This window comes from Nicotiana tabacum, chromosome 13 (genome assembly GCF_000715075.1).
Source record: "Nicotiana tabacum cultivar K326 chromosome 13, ASM71507v2, whole genome shotgun sequence".
NCBI classification, from domain to species: Eukaryota; Viridiplantae; Streptophyta; class Magnoliopsida; order Solanales; family Solanaceae; genus Nicotiana; species Nicotiana tabacum.
In genome coordinates, this window is record NC_134092.1 from 4,035,593 (window position 1) to 4,051,812 (window position 16,220).

Below are 16,220 nucleotides of genomic sequence, written 5' to 3' on the forward strand. Positions count from 1 at the left end.
CAAGCAATTCCACAGGTATACTTAGCGCCATCTAGCGCGAAAATAACACTTGGGGAATTAGTTGAGAATTCAATTCGCATGTACCATATTCGCAGGTAACTCCGCTGGAACGAGAACGAAAAAAAAATAATAATGTTTCCTATGATAATCCGCATGATCTGCAAGTTTTGCTAGGGATAATCACTTGGGGTTTTATATGGGGATATTATTTACTTGGGAAATTACTTGGGGATGTTCTTGCTGCAGATTTTGTTGGGGGATCTATTCTTGGGGATTTACCTAGAGATATATGTACCTGTGGAATTAACTGGGGATATAGTTACTGTAATTTTAGTTGAGGATTTATTCTTGGAGATTTACTTGGGGATATTAGTACCTGCAGAATTACATGGGAATAAAGTTGTTGCGATTTTAGCTCGGGACTTATTCTTGGGGATTTACATGGGGATATTTATACCTGCGGTATTATTTGAGAAATTTCATGTGTTATTGAGCCACGTGAAATACATTGTAGAAGTATATTATCAACAAATAATTGACTTTTATGGTATCTTTCTTTCCATTACAAATGATACACTTCGCCTACTCCATATCCACTAACACTCCTGTCCACAGCGTTTTATTAAAAAAAATAATTATTTTTTAATGATTATTAAGGAGTAGAGAGACTCACTGTTATAGTCATTATCGTCGAGTAGACTGACTATAAATGTGATATATTGGTTTATATAAGCAATATATAAGTAAACTAACTATAACATTGATAGATTGGTTTGTTGGTTTATAAACCAATATAAAGGTGATATAAGCAAATATATTCCTTATATAAACTAATATATCATATTTACACTCAGTTTGCTCGACGATAATACTTATAGTAATCTTACTACCATTGATGGTGATGATGTTTTGCCACATATTGCTTTTGGCCTCGATGATAGTAAGATTACTATAAGTATTGTTTTATTAATTATAGTTTTATCTTATTAAAATAATTATATTAGTGAGAATTTTTTTATTTATTTATTTCGAACACAATTCTAAGTACAACGATAAGTATCACTAAGACATCCAATCAATTACTCTTTGATATTAAAAATGAATAACTTTAGATCAAAGAATAAAAAAATCAATTTGCACTTGCGGACAATATATAATGACATCAAATTGGGTAGGATAGTCAAAAATTAAAGGATTTTTTAAGTCATGTGAATTTTACTTTTTGGTTTTTTTAAAAAGTGAAAATTATATATATTTTCCATGACTTATTATTTATATTTTTTTAACAATGAGATAGTTTTATTTATATATTCAAGAATTTTCACTTAAAATAAATAAATATAGATTTATAAAGATAAGAATTATACATAAAATTAAATAAATACAATTGAAAAGAAATAAAACGCACAATTGAATTGTTTCCCTCTTAAGTTTTTTTGCCAAATACAAAACGCGGGATGTTTTCCCTCTCTAAGATGGCTCTCAATTTCTGAAACCCTTCACATTGCAATACCAAATTCTAGGGCTCAAGGGTTTCTCCAAAATACAATTATTCTCCATCCAAGGCTTTCCTCTCACGGTCGGTAATCCTCGGCAAAGGCCTGAAGAAGGCAACCCACATACATTCTTGCTTCTTCATCTAGATAGTTTTTTATCTCCTTTGTCCATGGCTTTAGGCGTTTAACTTTGGTCTTGTCATGTTATGGTCTTAATATTCATTATAGTTGTATTTGTCAATTTTTGAGGCCATTGTGAGAGTTTCTTTGAAGAGATATGTGGAATGGCTAAAATAACTTCATCAACTAATTCTTAAATGGCTAAAGTTATTTCTTTTCCGGGGACAAATATTTGTTTGAGTAAACTGATTGGAATCTAAGAATTCCCTCTGGTATTCTAAACTTCAAGATGGTATTTACAGTAAATGATATCTTATTTTCTTACGGTCTTGAAGTAATCTAATGTTTGCATATCTTGTTCTCTTAAATAATTAGTTATGTTGGTCTACTGTTATGTTTATAATACAGGATCTAAACAAGCTGCGCAAACTAAAGATTGTATCAACATTATTTGTTTCTTCCCCCAGATGTCAGGTAATACAGGATCTAAACAAGCTGGGCAAACTAATGGTAAAGGAGAAAAATTTCGTAAAAGGAAGACACACACAATAGAGCCTCATATTACAAAATGCCTTGCGTAATCCCATCACAATCCCTCCTATCTCAAACTAGTTTACTTCATGTACATGAGACTTTCTTGCCTCAACCTACTCCTGAAGTCAATCTGCCTCAACCAAGTATTAGAGCCAATCGACCCCAACCTCATAACACTGGATCTCAGCCTCAATCTAATCAGTCGCAACCTATAAATACAGTCACTCAACCGCATATGTCTTCACCAACCAATGTGACTCCAGCCACCTCGTGTAGTGCGGTAGGCGGTGGCAATGATAATGGCAATGATGATGGTCGAATGTGGATTGTACCTGAAGAAGATGGGTAAGTATATTATTTAGTACACATGCTTTGGTTCTTTGATGCTCTAATATGGTATAATATGTTATTAATACTGACTTCTGTTTTGTATGATTGCTTGTAGACAATAGTGAAAGTGCAACTTAGTTCAAATTGTAATCTTTGCATGTGATTTCTTTGACTATATTATTGTTCTCTGTTCTGAGTAGTGCAAATTTTGTAGTTCTTGCTGAGGTAACTGATATCAGTTGCAGCCCATGACAGATTGCTAAAATTGTTCTGAGGAAATTGAATACTTAGTTGTTAGCAACAGTAATGGACAGTGATCAACTAAGTTCGTAGGCTATTTTCATGAATCTCCTGAAAAAGAAATGAGTTCTCTTGTTCATGGTTTAGCTTAAAGGTGAGTCCATTATGTCTATCCCACTCTATGTTGCTTCTTTTGCTATGTATAAATAGCAAGCTGCCCCAAGTTGCCACTTCAATAATCAAGACAGAAGGGATTAATTTCACAAATTTTCTGTTTAACTGTTCCTTCCACTTTATTTGGCATGCTGAAGTGTGTTGGTTTGGGGAGATCATCTCCCCCCTCTGAAATGCCAATATAAGTAGAGACCAACACCTTTTAGAAATCTTAGTCCTCAGTTTTCTAGCTTGAAGTGGTAGTAAACTCGTCACGTGCACGAGCCTTGTAATAGTCTAAATTTAACTATTTACAGACAATGGTTTTGACAGATTTGATGTGATTAATTGATGGGAATTGATTGAATGGAAGGATGAGTGAAACTACCTAGTTAATTTATAAATGATTGATAACTACTGCATTTTTATGTAGGTTTGATCCTCATAAGCCAGTTATTGAAGGCATTGCTAGTTGCATTCGTAGTAAATTTGAGCTGGCTAAACCTTCTTGGAAAAAATTCCCACAATCTACCCGGGATATGTGGTTTGATGAATTCAAGGTAAGGATGTTTATAATATGATTCACGTTCAAATGTTGGGGTGTAAGTTTATAGGACTGATTCAAATTTTATTTTGATGTGTTGTGTTATAAAATACTATAGAAGAAATTTAGATGGCTCCCTCACTATAATGATGTTATATGACGCAATTTTGAGAAAAAGGGCATCTTCAAGAATGACCCAACTTTTCCAAGATGTTAGAAAGGACTTGTGTGTGAAGCCAAATTGGATGGGTGATGCTGTATTCAAGGAGATGAATAAGCATTGGGAGTCTCCTCAATTTAAGTTAAAGTCGGAACAAAACAAAAAGAATCGCGATGCAAATGCAGGTGCCTCGGGTCATACAGGTGGTTGTATACCTCATCGCGTGATTTGGAAGAGATTGGTAATATGTAGTTCCTTTTTAATTTTTTCTTTCTAGTAAATAGATCATATAAATGCTGATAGCATACATATCTTCCTTTAATTACAGAAGGAAGCTAGTGAAAAAGATTTCAGAATTTTATTTTCGCACTCATCGAAAAGAGAAAGATAAAAGTTGGGTAAATGAGAAAGTTGAAGCTGCTTATGTAAGTCTTCCTTCTACAACATATATGTATTGAAATTATTTAACTGTCGTTACTCTATTAAGTTGATAAATAAATTGGTTGTTTCAAAAAGAGCAAAGAATTTAATAGTCCAACAAACTTACACAAGCTTGCTCTATGTAATTATGCCTTATCAGGGCCTAGGCAGATTTTTAGATTATACCATTATGAAAAACATAAAAGAAAGAAAAGGAGAGAAGAAAAAGAAAGTGGCCAAGTAGCCATTATTTTATTGTAGTGATAATAAACAAGAGTAATATTAATCTTTCTAAATTGGACCTACTAGCTTTATCAAAGTAAAGCTTCTGATTGAACCATAAACCAGCATCACCCTTGCAAAGTCACGATCAATTAACCCCTCTAAAATATTGCATAGTGACAATTGCTTGTTGCTTGTTGCTTAGGAGCCCGAGGGGTGTGAGGACTGTGAACCCATGCACTTTTCCCGTCCCCCTTGCTTCAAAGTAATTACTATTAGAAAATTCAACACATAAATCCCTTAATCATCTTTTATCGCAAGATCATAACATATCTTGTTGCATTCTATCTGGAGTAGTATAGTTGAAATGAAATTGTCTTGCCAGAATTACCTGTCCCATCTACACAAGCAATCAGACATTACACAAGCAATTGACAACCTCCGTGTTCATATGAACAGTGGATGCAAAATCACTAATATTTGTTTCAATGCTTTTGTGCAGAATAATTTTGAAAAAAAAAGAAGAATTATTAGCTTCCCAAAGTGCATATGTTGATGGAGAAACTAATTTAGCTAGCGAGCAATCTCAATTAAGTGAAATGGATATTTGGGTGCTATCAGTTGGTGGAAAGAAAAATGGAAGAGTTGCAGGCCTTGGCTCTTTGGGTCGATCTGTAAAAGTACCTAAGCAAACAATATTTGATGTGTCGGAAGAAGTTGATGATCGGATTAGAGCCCAAGTTCATGCGTTAAATGCTGAGTTATATAATCAGTTGGAAGAAACACAACGCCAAAATAAAGAGATGAGGCGCCAAAATAAAAAGATGAGACACCAAAACAAAAAAATGAGGAAGGAGTTAGGTGACACAAATGAGAAATTAGCAGCATTGATAAAGCATGTGGGTTACCCGACATCATCTTCGAATGCACAATCATCATCTTCGGAAGACAATCAAGATTCACAGAGTGATAATGATGATAACAACAACTCGGTAGATCAGTATGATTTGGATTGAGATACTTGGTTGTACTATTTCAGATGAATATGATCAGGATTGAGATACTTGGTAGTATTATTTAAGATTCATAGTTTAGACTTTTAATTTTTTGGCCAAATACATAAACAACCCCTTAAAGTTGGCACCAAAATTCATTTAGACACCTCAACTCACCCTTGCACCTATTAGACACTTCAACACTCACTCAAGTGTACCTATTAAACACTTGAGTCACAATTTTTGTCAAAAAGGAGCGCGTGTTTTTACTCTCTGCTGATGTGAAAAGGGACCAATTAATAGGTGACACGTGTAAAATACAAAAGAATAAAACAAAACTTAAAAGGAAAAGCAAAAGACTTTAAGCCAAAAAAAGAAAAACTTCCTTTCTATTATCCCCCTTCCTTCATGTCCGGCGTCGTTCATTTTCTTCTCCATTGTTTCTCTTTTTTTATGTTGTTTTTCTGTTGTTTCTTCTTCTTCATCATCTAAACTCTAAAGAAAGACGAATATATTCAGGTTAGCAAGAGATATGAGCCATTTGGCTAGTATTCTTGTTTTGCTTTTCAAGATCCACACTACCAAATCATGCACCGGTATGTTTGTATTCCTCATTTTCAAACCAAATTATGCTAGAATTCATATTATACGACCAAGTTCTTGTTTTGCAACACCTAAACAAATGACAACTATAATAGTGCCTCAACAAATGAAGAAAACCCGCGATAAAAATCGATACCGATGACTCCTTGGATTCCTCCCGTAACAAAGCTTATCATCTCAACTTGCTTTCCAATAAATTTATTGTTCCAAATCAAACACCAAACTCCTTGAAGATAAGGAAATTGAAGAAAATAACGCTTGATTTGAAGTGGGATGTGTTGAATTTTAGAACTTAATTGGGTCAATTGACATTTTTTAGAGCTGTTGCACTTAGTTTTGGACTTAATTAGAAATAGTCCAATATTTTCGCTTCTGAGTTCTTGCCATATGAGTTCTTGCCAAATGGAGCAAACATTGATGAAATTTTTGGTGAGGGTGGAGTGAGGACGAAGCAAGGGTAGTTGGTGGTGGCGGAGAGAGTGATGTTATTATCAATTTCAAGATATTATTTTTGATCGTGTGTAATTTTGAGTTGTGTTAATTTTATAATTTTTGTGAAGAAGAATGTTATCAAGAAGATTTAAGAAGAAAATTGGTGAGAAGCTTGAAAATGTGAAGATGACTGATTCATGCGACCAAGGAGAGTGAAGAAGAAAGATAATAAATAAAATTATATTTTAATTATTCATTCACGCGCGGGACCTGAAGTGAAACTCACTCTTTGTGCCACATGTGCATGAAAGGTTCAATAGGTACACTTCAATGAGTGTTTGAGTGTCTAATAGATATAAGGGTTAGTTGAGGTATTTAAATGGATTTTGCTGGCAACATTAAGGGGTTGTCTGTGTATTTGGCCTAATTTTTTTCATTTAGGAATTATGCATTATTATTTATTAATTTATGGATCATATTTTGGCTATATATTACTTCGGATTTGTGCAGAGTTGTTTGCTTGAAACAAAATACAGTACATGGGGATTTTGTTAGGAATTCTCCTGCGAAATTATCACATCAAATTCCCAAGAAATTCTCTTTTTCCACAAAATTTTTATTGAATATTTCCTGCAATATTACTTGGAGGTTTTACTGCGGAATTACATGCGAATATTTGCCCATGAAAATCCCTAGGAAAACTCCTTTCTTTCACAATGTTTTACCAAAATTTACTTATAAATTTTTGATATTCCTTGCGGAAAAGTCCGCAAGTAACTTACATAGGGATTTAACATTCCCAGGTAATTTACATACTGCCAATTTATCCCCAGGTAACGTACCTAGGGATATTAAAATTTGCAGGTAATAGTTACCCACGACCTTTATTCCTGAGGATTCCCGTTTACATGAAAATCCCCAGGTAAATATTTTACATGCGAATTTTACATTATAATCCCTAAAACAATCCCCATGTAAATGGCACTTTTCTTGTAGTGGATTGGCTGCCCAGAAGCAACAAATCTAGAGGTATTATAATCGAAGAGCCAACCTCCGATATTTCAACATCGGGGATTTGGTACTAAGAAAAGTCACGCTGAGCATCCGAAATCCGAACGAAGGAAAATTGGGCCCGAACTGGGAAGGACCATACCAAATTACCAAGATCACCGGAGAAGGGATCCTACAAGCTCGGAACAATGAACGGCGAGCAATTATCGAACAACGGGAATATAACTCACTTAAAGCGATATTAGTGCTAAGGTACGACCCCAGTTCTATATTTTATTTACTTTTTAAACTCACACTTGCAGGCAACTTACAAAGGATGATACGAGATTCTAGGTCTGAAAGCATGCGTTGCACTCTTTTTCCTTTGAACTGGTTTTGTAACGACCCGGCCGGTTGTTTTGAACATTATAATCCTATTTCCCTATTTACTGCTCAATTTATGCCTTGCTATTAATTTATGACTTATCGGGTTAGTTGGTTCGGGTCTGGAAGGAATTCGAAGTGAAATGAGACACTTAGTCTCATAATTGAAAAAATTAAGTTAGAAAAGTAGACCGGATATGGACCTATGCGTAAACGACCTCGGATTCAGATTCTGATAATTTCAATAGCTCCGTATGGTGATTTCAGACTTAGGAGCATGTCCAGAAGAATTTTTGTTGGTTCGTAGAGGAATTAGACTTGAAATGCCGAAAGTTGAATTTTGGGAAGTTTGACCGAGGGGTTAACTTTTTGATATCGGGATCGAAATCCAATTCTGAAAATTTTAATAGGTATGTTATATCATTTATGACTTGCGTGCAAAATTGAGGTCAATCGGACGTGCTTTGATACGTTTCGGCGTTATTTGTAGAAATTAGAAATTTCAAAGTTCAATAGGCTTGAATTGGGGCGTAATTCATGGTTTTAGCATAGTTTGAGATGATTTGAGGATTCGACTAAGTTCGTATGAGGTTTTAGAACTTGTTGGTATATTTGGTTGATGTCCCGAGGGCCTCGGGTGAGTTTCGGATGGTTAACAGATCAAAAATTAAACTACAACAGCTGCTGCAATTTCCTTCTGTTGGAAATTTCTTCTGCCAGATTCGAGCCTAGATGTGAGCCTAGATCGAGCCCAGGGTCTAGGGCCACGATCGAAGCCATGATCGAGCCCAGGGTCGAGGGCCACGATCGAAGGCAGGGTCAAAGACATGATCGAAGGCCAGGGTCGAGGGCCATGATCGAGGATGAGGATCGAAGCCACGATCGAGGCCTAGGATCGAGGGTCAGGATCGAGGCCTAGGATCGAGGACCTCGATCGAAGGCCAAGATCGAGGCAGAACCGAGGTTGTCTAGGCAGAATTATAAAAAGAGGGACTTCGTCCCATTCGCCATTTTTGACAAATTGGAGCTTGAGGAGAGACGGTTTTTGATATATTTTAAAGGAAAACTTGAGATAAGTCCCTTGTGATCATTTCTACTCCATAATATTGAATTATCATCAAATAATCCGACTAGATTATATGATTTTGAGGTGTAAATCGGAGATTGAAACTTAGAAATTTGGAAATAAGATTTGTAGATTTGAGGGTCGCGTTGTGGTCGGATTTTGGTAAAATTGGTATGGGTAGACTCGTGATTGAATGGGCTTTGGGATTTTGTAACCTTTGTTAGGTTCCGAGACGTGGACCCCACAAGCGATTGTTAAGCTAAATTTTGAATTTTTATGAAAAATTAGTATTTTCTTATAGAATTAATTTCAATAAATTTTATTGACTGAAACGAATTATTTGTGACTAGATTCGAGGCATTCGGAGGCCGATTTGTGAGGCAAAGGCATAGCAGAGTAAAGAGTTTCACGTTTTGAAGTAAGTAACAGTTATCAATCTGGTCCTGAGGGTATGAAACCCCAGATTTTGGTATCATGTGATTATTTTGAAGGTGACGCACATGCTAGGTGACGGGCGTGTGGGCGTGCACCGAGGGGATTGTAACTTGGTCCATCCCGAGAACTGTAAAGTTGAATAATTTGTTGTAAGCTATATGCTCTCTATGTGTTCATAAAATTTTACTGTAAATCATGTTAGAAATCATGCTTAGGCTATGTGATAGTATTGTTGGGACCCACTGAGGTCGCGTACTTGTTGAATTGCCTACTAAATGCTATATGTACTCAGTCTCAATTTTTACTTACATATTTTATCTCAGTCTCTGTTATTATTATTGATACATCATATCATTGTTGTTTGGGCTGATTTCATGTTGAGAGAGCCCGAGAGACTGGAGAGATTTATGACTGAGTGAGGCCGAGGGCCTAATTGTGAGATATTGATACTATAGCACGTGAGTTGTCCGTGCAGCACGTGAGTTGGCCGTGCAAATCCTTATATTATACTATAGCACGTGAGTTGGCCGTGCAGCACGTGAGTTGGTCGTGCGGATCCTTATATTATACTATAGCATGTGAGTTGGCCGTGCAGCACGTGAGTTGGCCGTGCGGATTCGAATATTTATATTACGACACGTGAGTTGTCCGTGCAGATTATAGCGCTTGGGCTGTAGGAGCCCCTCCGGAGTCTGTACATCCTCAGTGAGCGCGGGTACCCATGGAGTGTGAGTGATGAGGGTTGGGAGCCCAGTGAGTGATTGTTTTCCCGAGAGGTTGTACTTGATTTCTGTTTGTTGTTGCACCTAGTTGCTATCTTTCATTGTTGTGAAATCTCTGAAAGATTTTATATACGGATTACATGAACATGAACTGTATAAAAATCTATTTGACATTAAACTGCCAGATTTGAAAGCATGTCTATTCTTTGCTGGAACTACTAAATATGAACTGTAGCTGTGTAGCTCGTCACTATCTTCAGTTCTTTATTTATTATTGTTACTTACTGAGTTGGTTGTACTCATACTATACCCTGCACTTCGTGTGCAGAGTCAGGTGTTCCCGGATATAGCGGGTGTTGATTCTTCCGTACAGCTGATTTTCAGGAGATTTTGAGGTAGCTGTCGTGTTTCGCAGACCTTGTCTCTCCTTCTCTATCTCATTGTTTACTATATTTGGTCTCAGACTATTATAGACCATATTTTCCAGACTTGTATTCATATTAGATGCTCATGTACTCAGTGACACCAGGTTTTGGGGAGTGTTTGTATTGTGTTTAAATATTATATTTTCAACCTTAAAGAGAGGTTTTGGTTTATTGAGATTTTCTGCTTGTCTAATATAGAGATAAGCGCCATCACGACAGGTTGGGATTTTGGGTCGTGACAAGTTGGTATCAGAGTCTAGGTTACATAGCTCTCACGAGTCATGAGCAAGTTTAGTAGAGTCTTGCGGATCGGTATGGAGACGTCTGTACTTATCTTCGAGAGGCTGCAGAACCCTTAGGAAAATTTCACTTTCTTGTAATCTGTCGTGCGAATTTGTTGATTCTGGAAACTAAATTTCTGCTATTCTATTCTCTCACTAATGGTGAGGACACGTACTACCGGATTAGACGGTCAGGCACCAGTGCCACCAGTTAGGGCCGCGAGAGGTCGGGGCCGTGGTAGAGGCCAGGGCTGAGGTAGAGGTCGAGATGTAGCTCGTACCACAGTTGGAATAGCACCCGTAGTACCACCAGTTGTTCAAGCTCAGGAGCAGATTCCAGATATAGTTGAGCTGACAGGATCAGCTCAGGCACCAGCTGTGCCCATTGAGATTGCAGGCATTCAGGAGACTTTGGCCCAGATATTGGCAGCCTGCACTGGTCTTGCTCAGGCGGTTTCGGCTCAGGCCGCACCTGCCACTTCTCAGGCTGGGGGAGGTACTCATTCCCCTGTTGCCCGTACTCCAGACCAGGTAGTACAGGGACTTTAGATACCGGGGGCACTACCAGCCCAACCGGTTACAGTTGCTCAGGCCCCAGTAGTTCCTGTTATGGCAGATGATGAGCAGAGGAGACTTGAGAGATTTGAGAGGCTTCGACCTCCACCATTTAGCGGTACTCAGTAAGAGGATGCTCAGGATTTTCTGGATAGGTATCAACGGATGCTTCGGACAGTGGGTATTCTGGAGACCAGTGGGGTCTCATTCACTACTTTTCAGTTTTCGGGGTCTGCACTCAGATAGTGGGAGACTTACGAGAGACGTAGGCCTATTGGCGCAGCACCCCTTACTTGGCATCAGTTCTCCGTGGTCTTTTTGGAGAAGTTCGTACCTCAGTCCCGCAGAGAAGAGCTGCGCAGACATTTTGAGCAGCTTCGCTAGGGTGATATGTCCGTGACGCGGTACGAGATGAGATTTTCTGAGTTGGCTCGTCACGCAGTCTAGTTGGATCCCACGGATAGGGAAAGGATTAAGAGGTTCATTGATGGCCTAACATATTAGCTGCAGTTACTTATGACTAGGGATATAGTATCTGGTGCTACTTTTGATAAGGTAGTGGACACTGCTCGGCAGATAGAGATTGTTCGTAGCCAGGAACATGGAAGAGAGAGAGAGAGAGGCTAAGAGGCCTCGTGGTCCGGGTAATTACAGTGATGTTCCTTCAGGGGGTCAGTTTCACCGTGGTAGGGGTCGTTCTTACAGACACGCTCAGACGGGTCGTCCAGCTCATCGTGGTGCATCAGCTTGCCATGGTTATTACAGTGCTCACTCAGGCCAGTCTCCATTCAGTGCACTACCAGCACAGAGTTCTCATCATGCCTCGTCCGCACAGGCTTCTGAGGTCATTCCACGAGTTATCAGGAGTAGAAATTCCTTTAGAGGAGGGGTTGTTTCGAGTGCAGAGAATTTGGTCATTTCAAGAGAGAGTGTCCTAGGCTGTTGAGTGGGGTTTCACAACAGAGTTCTCGATTGACGGCACCAGCACCGGCAGTTGCACCACCTACCCTACCATCTCGGGGTAGTGGTCAGGCAGCTAGGGGTCGCCCAAGAGGAGGATGCCGATCAGGAGGCGGGCAGGCTTGATTCTATGCTTTTCCTGCTAGGCCAGATGTTGCTGCCTCAGATGCAGTGATCACAGGTATTGTTTCAGTGTGCCACAAGGAGGCTTCTATATTATTTGACCCTAGTTCCACTTATTCATATGTATCATCGTATTTTTGCTCATTATCTGGATATGCCCTGTAAGTCCTTAGTTTTACCTGTTTGTGTATCTAAACCGGTTGGAGATATTATTACTGTGGATCGTGTGTATCGGTCGTGTGTGGTAACTATTGTGGAACTGGAGACTAAAGTTGATCTCTTATTACTCGACATGGTTGATTTTGATGTAATCGTGGGTATGGATTGGTTGTCTCCATGTCATGATGTTCTAGACTGTCACAAAAAAATCGTGGCGTTGACGATGCCGAGGTTGTCAAAGGTTGAATGGAGGGGTTCTCTAGATCTTGTTCCTAGAAGGGTAATTTCTTATTTGAAGGCCCAACGTATGGTTGGAAAGGACCAACGTATGGTTGAAGAAGATACTCCTATTATTGATTCAGTACCGGTCGTGCGAAACTTTCCGAATGTATTTCTTGTAGACCTGCCGGGTATGCCACCTTATAGGGATATTGATTTCGGTATTGACTTGGTGCAGGGCACTCAGCCTATTTCTATTCCTCCGTATCGTATGACACCAGCTGACTTAAAAGAATTGAAAGAGCAACTTCAGGAACTCCTTGAAAAAGGGTTTATTAGGCCTAGTATGTCACCTTGGGGTGCACCGGTTCTGTTTGTGAAAAAGAAAGATAGTACTATGCGGATGTACATTGACTATAGGCAGTTGAACAAAGTGACGATCAAGAATAAATATCCTTTAGCGCGTATTGATGACTTATTTGACTAGCTTCAGGGAGTGACGGTCTTCTCAAAAATTGATTTGATATTTGGGTATCACTAGTTAAAAATTCGGGATTCAGATATTCTAAAGACGACATTCAAAACTCGTTATGGTCACTATGAATTTCTTGTGATGTCTTTTGGGCTAACCAATGCCCCAGCAACATTTATGCATTTGATGAATAGTGTATTTCATCCATATCTTGATTTATTTGTCGTAATATTTATTGATGATATTCTGGTATACTCACGTAGCCAGGAGGAGCATGCACAACACTTAGGTATTGTATTACAGAGGCTGAGAGATGAGAAACTTTATGCCAAATTCTCTAAGTGTGAGTTCTCGCTCAGTTCAGTGGCATTCTTGGGACATATAGTGTCCAGTGAAGGAATTAAGGTGGATCCGAAGAAAATAGATGCAATTCAGAATTGGCCCAGACTATCCTCAGTTATTGAGATTCGGCGTTTTCTCATCTTGGCCAGTTATTATCGTCGTTTCGTGGAGGGTTTCTCGTCTATTGCATTACCTATGACTAAATTGACCCAGAAAGGTGCTCCGTTCAGGTGGTCGGATGAATGTGAAGAGAGCTTTCAGAAGCTCAAGACAACTTTGATTACAATTTCAGTATTGGTGTTGCCTACAGGTTCAGAGTCTTATACTGTGTATTGTGACGCATCGCGTATTGGTCTCGGCGCAGTGCTGATGCAAGACGGTAGGGCGATTGCCTATGCATCCAGACAGTTAAAGGTACATGAGAAAAAGTATCCAGTCCACGATCTTGAGTTAGCAGCTATTATTCATGCCTTGAAAATTTGGCGGCATTACTTGTACGGTGTCCTGTGTGAGGTATATACCGATCATCGGAGTCTACAACACTTGTTTAAACAGAAGGATCTTAACTTGCGGCAGCGAAGGTGGTTGGAGTTGCTTAAGGATTATGATATCACTATTCTCTATCATCCCGGAAAGGCCAATGTGGTGGCCGATGCCTTGAGTCGTAAGGTGTAGAGTTTGGGCAGCTTAGCATACTTACCGGTAGCAGAGAGGCCTTTAGATGTTCAGGCCTTGGCTAATTAGATTGTTAGATTGGATGTTTCCGAGCCGAATCGGGTTTTGGCCTGTGTGGTTTCTTGTTCTTCTTTATATGATCGCATCAGAGAGCGCCAGTATGATGATCCACATCTGCTTGTCCTTAAGGACACAGTGATGTCAAGGAAGTCACCATTGGAGATGACAGTGTATTACGGATACAGGGCAGGTTATATGTGCGTAATGCAGATGGTTTGCATGAGCTGATTCTCCAGGAAGCTCACAGTTCGCGGTACTCTATTCATCCAGGTGCCGCGAAGATGTATCAGGATTTGAGACAACACTATTGGTGGAGGCGGATGAAGAAAGATATAGTTGGGTTTGTATCTCGGTGTTTAAATTGTCAACAGGTAAAGTACGAGCATCAGAGACCGGGCGGATTGCTACAGAGACTTGAAATTCCGGAGTGGAAGTGGAAGCGTATTACCATAGACTTCGTAGTTGGACTCCCATAGACTTTGAGAAAGTTTGATGCTGTTTGGGTGATAGTAGATCGGTTGACCAAATCTGCGCATTTTATTCCAGTCAGTTCTAATTATTCTTCGGAGCGGTTGACTGGGATTTATATTCGCGAGATTTTACGCCTACACGGTGTGCCGATGTCCATTATTTTAGATCGGGGTACGCAGTTTAACTCACAGTTTTGGAGGGCAGTGCATCGAGAATTGGGCACACAGGTTCAGTTGAGTACATCATTTCACCCTCCGACGGACGGACAGTCCGAGCGTACTATTCAGATATTGGAGGATATTCTACGTGCTTGTGTCATTGATTTTGGGGGTTCTTGGGATCAATTTCTGCCACTCGCAGAGTTTGCTTACAATAATAGCTACCAGTCAAGCATTTATATGGCTTCGTATGAAGCTTTATATGGGAGATGGTGTCGGTCTCCGGTGGGTTAGTTTTAGCCTGGTGAGGTTAGACTATTGGGTACTGACTTGGTTCAGGATGCTTTAGAGAAGGTCAAAGTAATTCAGGAACGGCTTTGCATGGCACAGTCTAGACAGAAGAGTTATGCCGACAGGAAGGTTCGTGATGTTGTTCACATGGTTGGGGAGACGGTTCTGCTCAAGATTTCACCCATGAAGGGTGTGTTGAGGTTCGGGAAAAAGAGCAAGTTGAGCCCTCAGTATATTGGGCCTTTTGAGATACTTAAGAAAATTGGGGAGGTGGCTTATGAACTTGCTTTGCCACCTAGTCTATCAGGTGTTCATCCAGTGCTCCATGTATCCATGCTCCAAAAGTATGTCGGGGATCCGTCTCACATTCTGGATTTCAGTACAGTACAACTGGACGGTAATTTGACTTATGATGTGGAGCCGGTGGCTATTTTAAACCGGCAGGTTCGAAAGCTGAGGTCAAAGAACATAGCATCAGTGAAGGTGCAGTGGAGAGGCCAGCCAGTCGGAGAAGCTACTTGGGAGATGGAGCAGGAGAAGCGGAACAAATATCCACACTTATTTGAGACTCCAGGTATTATTCTAAACCCGTTCGAGGACGATCGTTTGTTTAAGAGGGGGAGAATGTAATGACCCGCCCGATCATTTTGAATATTATAACCCCATTTCCCTATTTACTGCTCAATTTATGCCTTGCTATTGATTTATGACTTATCAGGTTAGTTAGTTCGGGTCCGGAAGGAATAAGGAGTGAAATGAGACACTTAGTCTCATAATTGAAAAAAATTAAGTTAGAAAAGTGGACCGGATATGGACCTATGTGTAAACGACCTTAGATTTGGATTCTGATAATTCCAATAGCTTCGTATGGTAATTTCGAACTTAGGAGCGTGTCCGGAAGAATTTTTGGAGGTGCGTAGAGGAATTAGACTTGAAATGCCAAAAGTTTAATTTTTGAAAAGTTTGACCGAGGGGTTGACTTTTTGATGTCGGGTTAGAAATCCGATTCTGAAAATTTTAATAGGTATGTTATGTCATTTATGACTTGTGTGCAAAATTTGAGGTCAATCGGACGTGATTGATAGGTTTCAGTGTTATTTGTAGAAATTAGAAATTTTAAAGTTCAATAGGCTTGAATTGGGGTATAATTCATGGTTTTAGCATTGTTTGAGGTGATTTGAGG

The 16,220-nt window shown here is 39.3% G+C and overlaps 1 protein-coding gene across 3 annotated transcripts; it reads left to right on the forward strand.

Annotated features, from left to right (window-relative positions):
• Positions 1 to 1,443: 1,443 nt before the first annotated feature.
• On the forward strand, positions 1,444 to 5,501 carry LOC107793134 (uncharacterized). 3 transcript variants are annotated; one of them, XM_075227681.1, is made up of 6 exons: positions 1,444 to 1,579; positions 2,084 to 2,495; positions 3,307 to 3,433; positions 3,536 to 3,818; positions 3,906 to 4,002; positions 4,722 to 5,501. In XM_075227681.1, the coding sequence occupies exons 5-6, from the start codon at positions 3,980 to 3,982 to the stop codon at positions 5,233 to 5,235; spliced, it is 537 nt and encodes a 178-aa protein (XP_075083782.1). In that variant the 5' UTR covers positions 1,444 to 1,579; positions 2,084 to 2,495; positions 3,307 to 3,433; positions 3,536 to 3,818; positions 3,906 to 3,979; the 3' UTR covers positions 5,236 to 5,501. The 3 variants fall into 3 exon arrangements, with proteins under 3 accessions (XP_075083782.1, XP_016470906.2, XP_075083783.1); XM_016615420.2 differs by having other exon boundaries at positions 4,722 to 5,498; XM_075227682.1 differs by lacking the exons at positions 1,444 to 1,579; positions 2,084 to 2,495 and having other exon boundaries at positions 2,510 to 3,433.
• The last annotated feature ends 10,719 nt before the right edge of the window (positions 5,502 to 16,220 follow it).